This window comes from Talpa occidentalis, unplaced genomic scaffold, assembly GCF_014898055.3.
Source record: "Talpa occidentalis isolate TD23 unplaced genomic scaffold, MPIMG_talOcc4v2.1 talOcc4.2, whole genome shotgun sequence".
Classification (NCBI taxonomy): Eukaryota; Metazoa; Chordata; class Mammalia; order Eulipotyphla; family Talpidae; genus Talpa; species Talpa occidentalis.
The window spans coordinates 153,131,014-153,141,922 of NW_023602073.1; the positions used below are offsets into that span (position 1 = coordinate 153,131,014).

Consider the following 10,909-nt stretch of genomic DNA (forward strand, 5'->3'; position numbering starts at 1 on the left):
CGGGGGCGCAGCGGTTGAGCGCTGGGTTGCGAGGCTGCCTGCAGCCTCTGCGGCGCCGGTTCGATCCCCGGCTGCTCCCCGGCCACCAGAGGAGGGTCCCACATGGCTCGCAGACCTCTCCTGCCGCCCGCTGCTCCCCTCAGCAGTGTCCTTCGGTCCTTCTGCCTGCTCTGCTCCCCGCTCTGGCTCTGGTGAATTCTCTCACCCTCCCGCGCTTCTTACTATACCCAGTGCATGTATAAACAAACAAATAAATAAGTAAAAACATGCCTCTAAAAAAAAAAAAAAACAAAACAGGTAAGTCAAACAGGTAGTGTCCTGTGTTTCAAGAGCAGCCTTTTCTCTCCATGTTAAGACTAAGGAGCACGGCTGGCCTGTGGAGGGAGGGGCACGGCACCTGGCGTGTTCTGCCAGAATCAGGGCCTTGAGGCTTTGGGTGACAGTGTCGGCTTCTAGACAATAAAGGCAGCGGTGGGGAGAGCGAGGCAGGGCCCTTCCCACAGCGCCAGTTGGGCTCCAGGCCGGTGGAGGACCAGCAGAGGGTGCTGGGGCCACCGCAGAGGGGGCTGGTGTCAGCCCGGACATTGCTTTTGTTCAGAAAACGGGCTGGGGCAGGTGATGCTGCCGCCAGTGTTCCAGGGCCTGCGTCCACTATCCTGCAGGGCATGGAGAGAACTCAGCTTGCGGTTTTGTTGTGATCACTGTCAGCGTGTGAGAAGCCATGCTAGACTCTCACCCTCCTCTAACTGGTCTTCACAGGTGCTAAAGTCAGAGCAGAAATCTACGAAGCATTTGAGAACATCTACCCCATTCTAAAAGGCTTCCGGAAGACGACGTAGTGGCGGTCTGATGCTGGCCTCCCACCTGCTTGGTTTTTAAAACAAATCCGTTTGGTACCTTCAAGTGGCAGAGTTTCAGGGCCGCGTGTGGCCAGCGGCCTCGGGCAGTGTCCCGTGCAGTGGGAGCTGAGGGCGCGGCCCGGAGCCTGGTTGCTCCAAGTTGCTCGCGCTGTGCTGCTACTTGGGTGGCGCTGCCCGTTTATTTATATGTAGGTTTTAAATACTCTGCTGTTGACAAGTTGGTTTAAGGGGCAAAGCTTTTAAGTGTTAAAGCCACTTCTACAATTGATTGTACTTTTTATTTTGTTTAATTTCTGCCCCATAAACCAGTTTTTATATTTCTACCAGAAAAGTAAAAATCTTTTTTAAAAGTGTTGTTTTTCTAATTTGTAATCCTAGGGGTCATTTTTGTGCCAGACACATTCCGCCTGTTCAGTGTTGCAGGACAGAGTAGATGTCAGCGGGATGGACGTATGTACAGTTTTTTTCAGAGCGCTCTGTACAATAAATGCTATTCATAAAAGTGTCAGATTCATGTGCTAAATGAGGCCTTGTCAGGTTCACGTGATCCTCCCGCTAGCCCTGACTTTTACATAGAAACTGTGTTGGTCGGCGCTGGTATCAGTCCTTTCTTTTCCTTCTGAGAAAACGGGTGAGATGTGAACGGCTCAGGTCCACTCACACGGCAGGCCCGCCGCATCCCGAATACTGAGACGCCTCCTGTTTCCCAGGCCATCGCCTGCTTTGCACAGCCCACAGGTGGGTTGGTGCTTCCACAGATGGGCACTGACACCCAACCATGACCAGAGCAGGCGCTCATCCTGACGGAGCAGCGTTTTCCTCAGGAGTTATCAGGTAACAATGAATCCTTAGGTTTTGGCATTTGGGTTTATTTCTTTTTCATTGTGAAAACTGTCCAGTTGAGAGGCATGTCACCAGAATCAGAAAGGGAAGGTTCTTTGCCCTCTCCTGCTGTTTCCCCAAGTTGACTACTACATTCCTAGTATCCTAAGAGCCTGCGTGTGTGCAAATTCTTCCCTCCGAGGATGCTTTGGTCCATTTCGGAAAAAAAAATACTAAAGCATCCATCTGTTATCACCACCCAGAACCCTCAGCCATCCCAGAAGTCCCTCCTTATGTTCAGCCACAGCCTTGCAGTACTATTCCAAGTCTCAATTTTCCCCCATCACTTCCTTATGGTGGTGGGACGGTAACGTTGTGTACTGTTGCTAGTGTCAGGGTGTTTCTCTCTTATTTCCTGCAAGTTGGTGGCCACGTCCAGAGGCCTCACCCCTCTGTAAAGACCAGTTGTCAAAGCACGGGGAGTGGTGGGTTTGAGCGTCTGGTGATCACCCATATACTCTGCCCCACAGTTGGCGTTGGCTACTTTATGGTGTTTTTAAATGTCTTGACATTTCTAGAGGGAACTGAGTTCCCTGCTGTATTTATTTTGCTTTATTATTTTTATCACCAGCTGCAGGTTGACACTGGGACATTTTCTGTATGGTGGTTTAGTCTGTCTGCAAGTGGGCAGGCCCAGCGAGCCTCGCGTGGTGGGGCCACACATCTGAGGACAGCTTGGCTGGCAACTCCCAACACGCCCACAAGTGTTGTCCGGTGAGATCTCCAAGTAGACCCTCCTGAGTTTGCTTAAAAAGTGCTCAGCAGTCAGGACACTGCTCTACACTGTAAAGCTTCCTAGAACACACCTGACTGTAAAAAATTATTCATAGTCTGAGACAGGGAAGGCCCCACTCCTCCAGTTTTCCAGAAGCCATGGCGTCTTACCACGACTCCCACCCTCTCTTGTCTCAACTTTTAATGTAGCCACCGAGATTCTTACTGAGCCCCCCAGCTTCAAGACTGCGCTTTACCTCAAGAGCGTCGGCCTAACAAATGCTGTTTCCCCAATGAAGACTATTTTATGTGCATATCTCTTTGAGTGTACACATGGGACACACTCACCTGGTGGACTAACAGGCCCCGATTTTGACCGAAAAAGTGAAACAGCCAGTGGCAGCACCACACAGGCAGCATATGCGAATTAGCAGGGATACGAGGCTGAACCAACGACGTCTAAGAGAAGCAGCACGAGAAAGTTTTAAGAAGTGCTTTTAGGCACTCATCAGCAATAGCATCTCTCCAGGCCCCCTTGGCCCGGTGGGGGGGGGGGGCGCACATGTACCCCACACCTGAAAGCTGCCCCCAGGGTAGCTTTGTGTATGAACACAATGGATGAGAAGTGGGAAAAGCACTGCTCCCACCCCGGCCTGTCTGTCCGCAGGGCCACTGCTGACCAAGGCCAGCGGTGATCAGAGCTTCTAATCCAGTTTCTGGTTCCAAATCTTTTTCCCCCTGGGCCTACCACCAACTCCGCTGCTGCTTCAGCATTACTGGGTATCCCCCTTGCGATACTCACCGGCCTCGTGCCCAGCACGCCCCTCTCCTGCCCTGGCCTCCGTGACAAGAGCACCGTGACAAGCTGCTGGTCGTCAGGCAAGTCTCAGGCTTTACAGATGTCTCTGTAGGTTTTGACTTTGTAAACGGTGGGGGGAAGGATGCAAATAACCCCCTTTTTTTTTAACAAAGCGATCATCACACATTGTAGTTCCACCGCACACAGGTGACCATTTCACGCTGACTGGCTCTGCGTCGTCCCGGGTTTATTTCCGCACACATACACGTATACAAGTCTTTTTTTACCAAAACAGTCTACCAAGAGCAGCGTCTGGTGCTAGCGGTGATGCTGAGGCTGCCCTCTTTTCCTGGTGTGCTGGCTGAGCTACACCGTTAGGCTCGGGGACGGACACTCCTGGACACCCATCTCGCTCACATCTACACACTGAATAACACCCGAGCCCTCACTGGGCCTGTACCTCCAGTGTACTGAGCGGGACAAGTCCCAGACCCAGGACCGCAAGGCCCTGCCTCACGCTGGCCTGTCCCTACGGTGCAGCTGTCACATCTTGCTTCCACACAAACTCCTCCGCATAGCCAGTACCCAGTCTGCAGCTTTCCGCACAGGTGAAGATGGCCAGGACACCCCAGTCCACGCTCCTGCCCAGTCTGTCAGCCTTCAGGTAGTAGAGCAGTTGGGGCATGACCTGGGAAAAGGATGGCGGGGTCAGAGTATGCCCTGGGCCAGGTGCACCCACCACTCTGGGCGGCCCTTCCCTCCCACACAGGCAGCGGCTGGAGCCAGGCATTACGCGACTAACACGTTAACCCAACTCCGTGCCTCTGGGAAGGAAGTTCCCGAGAATAAGAGCAGCTGATCCACCTGGCCTAGCTGTTAAAACCAATTATTTTTATTAGTAATGATCACCAGGTAGGGCTGAGACTTCTACTTGGGCAACTTCCACTTTGGGTCACTGACAACTGAATAGCAGATGCATCACTATGACTGGAGAAACACTAACCGGTAGGAATGACACCAAGTGATAACTCTGGAGATGAGGAGGAGCTCAGAAGTCACACGGTCCAATGGAGCAGCACTGAGGCCTGTCTGCCCACCTGAGGAATTGCTTTATGCCAACAGGGCCAGCTCAGCCTGGGCGTCTGCTCTGAAAGCAGTAGCTGCGAGCAGGTTTGATAGCCCCAGCACTGACTCTGCCCAGGAAACAGGCTGCCAAGCCCACAGTCCAGAAGCAATTCCACCAAAGCCAATGGGTTTTGATGCTAAAAAATCTCTCTAGAGAAATTTTTTTTTTTTTTTTAAGATTTATTTATTCATGGGCCTTCCCTGTGGCACAGCGGGTTGAGCGCAGCGCTGTGAAGCTGTCCACAGCCTCTGCAGCACGGGTTCCATCCCGGTCGGCGAGAATCCCACATGGCATGGCAGACCTCTCCTGTCCTGCCTGCTGCTCCCCTCAGCAGTGTATTTCGGTCCTTCTGCCTGTTCTGCTCCCCGCTCTGTCTCTGGTGAATCCTCTCACCCTCCCACGCCTCTGGCCTGTACCCCAGTGCTTGGATACAGAAATCTAAAAAAAAAAGATTTATTTACTCTTGCATACAAGAACCGGGGTACAGGCCAGAGGTGCGGGAGGGTGAAAGGATTCACCAGAGACAGAGCGGGGAACAGAACAGGCAGAATGTCTGAAATACACTGCTGAGAGGAGCAGTGGGTGAGGCAGGAGAGTTCTGCCACGCCATGTGGGATTCTCGCGCCTCTACAGCGCTGCACTCAACCGCCTGCGCCACCAGGGGAGGGCTAAGAAATTATTTCTTAATGATTACATTTATTTGTTTTCTCATAAATCCACAAACTAAGAATAAACTTGAGGGTTCTGAGACACTCCTTCCTTACAAAGTACCCAGGCAAAAAAGGACCAAGAAGAGCTGTTATTTAAATGGCAAAGGTAACAACAGAGGCAGTAATAAGCGTCACTGCGGTGGGAGGGAGTCTGGGTGGTGTCACTACATTTAAAACCTCACTGCAGTCAACAAATGTAACAACCCTGTCAACAAGCAGTACCAGGGAGAGCAGGCTACTCAGAAGGCAGCAACAACTGGATGAGGCAGCAAAGGACAATTCCACTCTGGGAAAGGAGAGGCGAAAAGAGATTCTCACTGCAGGGCACCCTTGGAGACACCACACTGACCCCCTGCATACACTTGCTGTCCCTGGCGCCCATAGGACTGGTTCTGGGACCTTTTGAGAACACCAAGACCCTCAGATGAGGATCAGCGAGCTCCTTACAGGGTGTGATGTATTTGTGTGTGACCTAAACACACCTTCCCATTCACTTTAAATGATGGACAAGTGACTTGGTGGCACGCCGCGTCCTTATGGGAACAGATGGGGCAGAAGATGCACCTCAGTGGCCTAAATGCAGAGCATGCGCTCCTGAGCCCTGGCTGGTGGGCTGCCTGTGGCCGTTGTGGAGAGGAAGGGCTAGAACGCATTTCTTCGGTGTTTTTTTAATGTTTAAAAACACAAACCAGGGTGATTCTACATGAACCACGGTTCTTACTTCAGGTCCTACCTGAAATTCAAATATTCTCTTGGCACCACAGGGGCAATCAGGAATGTCCTTTTCTTGAGGGATATTCTCGCCAGAAATCCAGATGGGGGCAATCCCTCTGCCGTACCTGAGGATCTAAAATCAAGCAGGACCACGTTTACACCAGCAGCTTCTCACGAGCCGTGTCCGGTGGCGCATGTGCCTGACCGGCACGCGGAGGTGCTATCTGGAGGAGCTAATCAGAAGGGCAGTTCGGTGAGTGCGTCTCAACTTCATCAGCGGGGCTGACCTGGGCTCCGAGCTGTTAACTAAAGCTGGAACCTGAATCCTGTGGGGAGTGTGAGGGGACTAAGAAGAACCCTTTTGCCCAGCCGCCAGGCTCTGAATCTAAGGTGCTGCCAGACTCTGCTCACCTTTGCGCGGGTAGAAGGAAACGTCGGTCTAAAAACCGTGAAACAAAGTGAGGCTTCTGGGCTTGGGGGGTAGGGAGGAGGGCTGAAGTGGCACAAGGAAGGGGCGGTGGTGGGAAAAGAAGGAAAGCAGCACGACGGCCTCTCCTTGCGCCAGGCCTGCTGCCTGGCTGTGCCCTTCCCTGGGGCTGGGCGAACCCTGCTGATGTCTGGGTCCTGTCCCGCAGGCCTCTTGTCCAATCTAGGTGCCAGCAAAAAATTAAAAGAAGTACCAACCCAGCAAAGTCATTCAACAAAACAAGCAAGAACAAGACAAAGCAAACTTTTTCAGGCAAACAAAAGCTGGATTCATCACCAGTCCTACAAAAATTAGTGAAAGTTACTCACACAGAAGGAAAGTGGTAGATGGGAGACCCTGGCCCACCAGAAAAATCTCCCAAGTGTTGATGTTTCCTTCTATCTTTAAAAGAAAAACTAATGTTTAGAGCAAAAATACATGTCACCGGGTCTTGGGACACAGGTACGCAGCGGTAAAACACCAGATCCCCACCGTGGGGGTGAGACACGGGCGCCCAAGGGGGTGCGGGAAGGCAGGCTGATGAGCTGGCGCCGGAACCCCTAAAACCCTCGATGACTTTTAAAACTCTCATTAAGAGGCAAATAAAAGCTTATGCAGCAACCATATGCCTTCCCTCTATTGGTTCAACGGCACAGGCGCCTCAAACCCACCTCTCACCGTGCAGGCCTACCTGGCTTCCTCCCAAGCCCCCAGATATTTATCTGACCCAAGGTAGTTTATGGGGCATTACTGAGCTGTGTTGTGTGAGTGATGTCTGCCGTCATGGAGGACGAAGAACACTTGGAATCCCCCTGACCCTTTGCCACCCCCCGGACTCTTCATGCTGCTGATGAAACTGCAATGCAGAAGTCCCTCACGTGACTCAAGGGTTAAAAAAACCTGAATCATCCTGGCAGCAAAGCCCAAAAGACACTTTTCACAGAAAGTATCTTTGTGTTATTATGTCATGTTGACTTTCTGAGTTGAAGATCCTTGCTGGGAAAATGGGTGAAAGTATCTTTTTATTGCCATTGGTCCCTAAACTTCCCTGCCACAGGCAATGGCTTCCCTCACCGCCTATCACTGATGCGCTCTTTAGAAGGTGAACCCACTAGGGTGACAACGTGGCCCTCGTGCCCCTGCCGTGGCTGCTGTGAGGGTAAACGCCTTTCCATGGAGACAACCTGTGTGAAGGGCCGCGACCAGAGTCACCTCTTCTCAGGAATCACACCCTCAGAACACCGTCTCAAAGAGCCCAAGAAGGAGCTATGAGTTCTGACTTACCTGTTCTGGCACAAGGTCTATTTTAGTTTTGAACTTCTGGAAAATCTTATCTTCCTTGGATTCATGTTTTGCCAGGGAATCCAATTCTTCTTCAGGAGTTTCATCTGAAAAGTCATCAACGCAACTATTATGGCAGCAGGAACAACCCAACGCCACAATCACACACGTGGGGAAGCCAGTTTCGGCAGTCAGCTGAGGAGGAGCTGCGGGGAGGCCCGTGGCTTTCCCCTCACTCACTTAGGTAAGTGCTCTCCACCTCTACTGGGAAGCGTTACCCACCGCTGGCTCCTGGGGCACACCTTCCCTCCAAGCTTCAGACTCACGAGCGAACCCAGGTGCTGAGGGCAAAACTGCACGTGCTTCTCCTCACTCCTGTTCTCAGGGCATCTGTCTTGTGTCTTCCTACCTCTTCCTGTCTCCTCCGTTTCTCCAAATGGCCACTGGCTCAGCCCTCACCTGCACACTGAGGACCTGGCCCCAGGTCACTACAGGGACTCCCCTCACCCTGGCACTGCAGACCCCAACACAATCCTCTCCGTAACATGGACCCAAAGACGACTGTGATATCCTCTGAGTATGAACTATGAACCAGGAAGTTGACCTCGTCCAAAATTTGATTCTGACACTATAGTTATAGTTTTGTGTGGGTTAAGAGCTCATGTTCTACAGTCAATGAGCTGTAAGCTCAAACTCTGGCTCTGAAATTTAAGAACTCTGGTCATTTGTGAGACCAAATAAATTCCTCCTAGAACCTCAAATTACCTCACAAGTGTGGTGGAGTTTCCAATTTATTGTGCTGCTGTCAGGGTTTTAATGGTATCATGCAAAAATAGTGGCAGCTACAGAGTACGTGTTGCGTGAGCGCTGGCTAGCAGGTAATCTGGAGGCATCTGGCCAGCACGCACCACCAGGGTAGGAGCAGGTCTACAACACCTGGTGCCTACAACTGCAAGGTAAAGAGAACGTGGCTGGCAAAGGCCCTGTGGCCTGCCACAAGCCACCTCCGCGGAAAGCGCTCCGGAGCCAGGCCAACTGACCGATCTCCAGCACCTCGTGCGGCCCGACCCAGGTATCACCCGGCTACGTCCTCTGACGCAAGGGAAGGGAGGCAGAGGAAGCATGTTTTCCCCTAAGGCGGCCTCCAAAGTCAGTCTTTTCCTCTCAGCTCCTCTCGACACACTGAGCCCTTTCAGGCGTTATGATCAGTCACTTAACACAGTTCCCAAGCCAACCCCTTACCCATGTTCCCTGCGACCTCTGCCTCGTCTTCATTTTCCACTTCAGATACTACTTCATCTTCTGTTTCTATTACGATTTCATATTCCGGAAAAAGGAAGTTGTGGTCTGGAACTGTGCCACCCAAATTTTCTGAAACAAAAAAAGGTAACTGCCATCAGTAAGAGTTCAGTGATCACTTAACTCTGAAGATGGTCTGACCGTTCCCCGTTTCTAAAGCACGCCCCGTGCAGAAAGTTTCCCCAGTGAACCAGCACATGTTGAGCTGAGGGTCATAAATGAAACTCCAGACAGCAGGGTCCGGGCATGGCTGATGGGGCAGGGCCCTGCTTCACAAAGATGCCCAGTAAAGGTGTCTTTTCTAACCTCATGTGCATAAAAGACCTGGACACTGTGAAATGGGGCATAAATTTAAAATGATAAAAAATAAATTGACGTACCTGACTCTGCACAAGCCTGCTTATGTCCCAGCCTCCAGTCGAGAGTCTGGTGCTCCTTGCTGCAATAATGTGCCTTGTGGCACCTGGAGCAGGTTTTGGGGCCTAAACAGCCACAGACCCTGCAGAGATGAGGCCCGGACTGGAGCTGCAGGCATGGGGAGTCCCCCGTCTCTGGGGGAGGGTCCTCAGAAGGCGGTTCATATGAGAAAAAATCATTTTTCCTGGGCAGCTGATTCCTAAAAACTATTAAAAAATTAAAAGGAACGTTATGCATATATTAAGTAAAAGACAGTGATTCCAAAATTGCAGTCTACCTGCAAGACTGAGAAGATACTCATTCCTTACATAAAAGGAAATTTTTGCCATTGATGAACCCATTTTCTGGGAAGAGATTTTGAAAAGACAGAAATAAAACTTTTAAAAGCCCGGAAACTACAGCTTTTGAGCAGGTTCAAACTGACCAAATTAATAGAGTGTCCATCAGTCACACAACAGGCGACCGCTATCGGGACCCAACCGTGGGAAAACGAGCCCCCCATTCCTAACACCGATCGATCCCCAGAAAGCCGGGGGCGGGGGTCGCCTAGAGCAGCAGCCAAGGCGGAGCGTGGGGGACAAGAGGGGCTGCGGGGTGGGTGGAGGCGGACGCGGCAGACGGCGGCTCCCGGCGCGGGGGACCCGGCCCCAGCGCCCCGCCCGCGCCCCCGCCCCCCGCGGCTCACCGCGCAGGCCGGCGCAGCAGGGCGGCGCGCGGCAGCAGAAGAGGAAGAGGCCGCGGTGGAAGGCGTCGGCGCGGCCGGGCAGCGGCGCGTACAGCTGCAGCAGGAAGGCGAGCGGGCGGCCGCACTGCGCGCAGGACAGCGCCGCGGGCCCCGGCAGCCCCGCCGCGCCCAGCCACGCCGGCCGCCCGCCCACCTTGCTGGGGAACTGCTCGCGGCGCAGCCGCCACGCGGGCGCCGCCTGCGCCAGGCCCAGCTCCGCCGGCTCGGGCCGCGCGGCCGCCATGGCGCCAAGGCGGAAGCGGCGCCCGAGCGCGAGGAGCCGCCGCGCACGGGGGCGGGGCCAGGGCGGCGTGGCCCCGCCCCCGGCCGCCCGCACGCCGTGACGCCAGGCGCGCGCCGGCCGGCGGGGGCGTCGCCAGGGGCGCCGCGTGGCGCGAGTGGGGTGCCCCTGCGTCGCGGCTGCCCCTGCGTGGGCCTCGACAGCCGCCCCGAGAGTTTACCAGACGCGAGTCCCCGCAGTGGCGCCTCTGGCAAGCAGAATATCCAGAGAACATAAAAACGTAGTTAAATTATTGAATCGCGCGTTCTAGACTTTCTTACCTTGAGGAAACAGGCGTTTGCGGCTCCCACGGGCACACCATGTGACCATCACGTGGAGAGCAAGTAGACTCCGCGTGAACGTTGCCTGGACACCGCCTGGACACCAGCGACTATTACGGGGACACGACATGCCCCTCAGTCCAGCGATTGTGGCTGTCAAATGGGTACCAAACGGGCTGATGAGTTAAAACTGGTTCTGGTTGGATAAAACTGATTCAAATGGGTTTTGAGCAGATACAGCTGGTTCTGACCAGTCCTGACTTGTTCTTACGGGAGGAAATTGGCTCAAACATGTTCTGACCAAACTTGTTCCAACTGGTTGAAACTGGCTCTTGACTAGCTCAAACCATTTTTGA

The 10,909-nt window shown here is 53.2% G+C and overlaps 2 protein-coding genes across 5 annotated transcripts in view; one reads left to right on the forward strand and one right to left on the reverse strand.

Moving 5' to 3' along the window:
• Positions 1-2,962, forward strand: part of TBP (TATA-box binding protein) — a 22,407-nt gene extending 19,445 nt beyond the window's left edge. For all 3 annotated transcript variants that reach the window (XM_037520727.2, XM_037520729.2, XM_037520728.2), the window contains 2 exons: positions 760-1,694; positions 2,314-2,962. In XM_037520727.2, the coding sequence (XP_037376624.1) occupies positions 760-839 (80 nt within the window). In that variant the 3' untranslated portion in view covers positions 840-1,694; positions 2,314-2,962. The remainder of the gene's footprint in view (positions 1-759; positions 1,695-2,313) is intronic.
• PDCD2 (programmed cell death 2) overlaps positions 1-10,236 on the reverse strand; it is a 19,141-nt gene extending 8,905 nt beyond the window's left edge. The window contains exons 1-6 of one of the 2 annotated variants that reach the window (XR_008552842.1): positions 9,954-10,236; positions 9,232-9,474; positions 8,795-8,923; positions 7,556-7,659; positions 5,825-5,938; positions 3,259-3,943 (exon numbers count right to left, since the gene is read on the reverse strand). Coding sequence is in view for 1 of the 2 variants with exons in the window: in XM_037520726.2 (XP_037376623.1) it covers positions 3,785-3,943; positions 5,825-5,938; positions 7,556-7,659; positions 8,795-8,923; positions 9,232-9,474; positions 9,954-10,236 (1,032 nt within the window). In the remaining variant the exon portion in view is untranslated. Of the gene's footprint in view, positions 1-178; positions 3,944-5,824; positions 5,939-7,555; positions 7,660-8,794; positions 8,924-9,231; positions 9,475-9,953 lie in introns of those variants that run through there. The other variant, XM_037520726.2, reaches the window with a different exon arrangement.
• Positions 10,237-10,909: the final 673 nt, after the last annotated feature.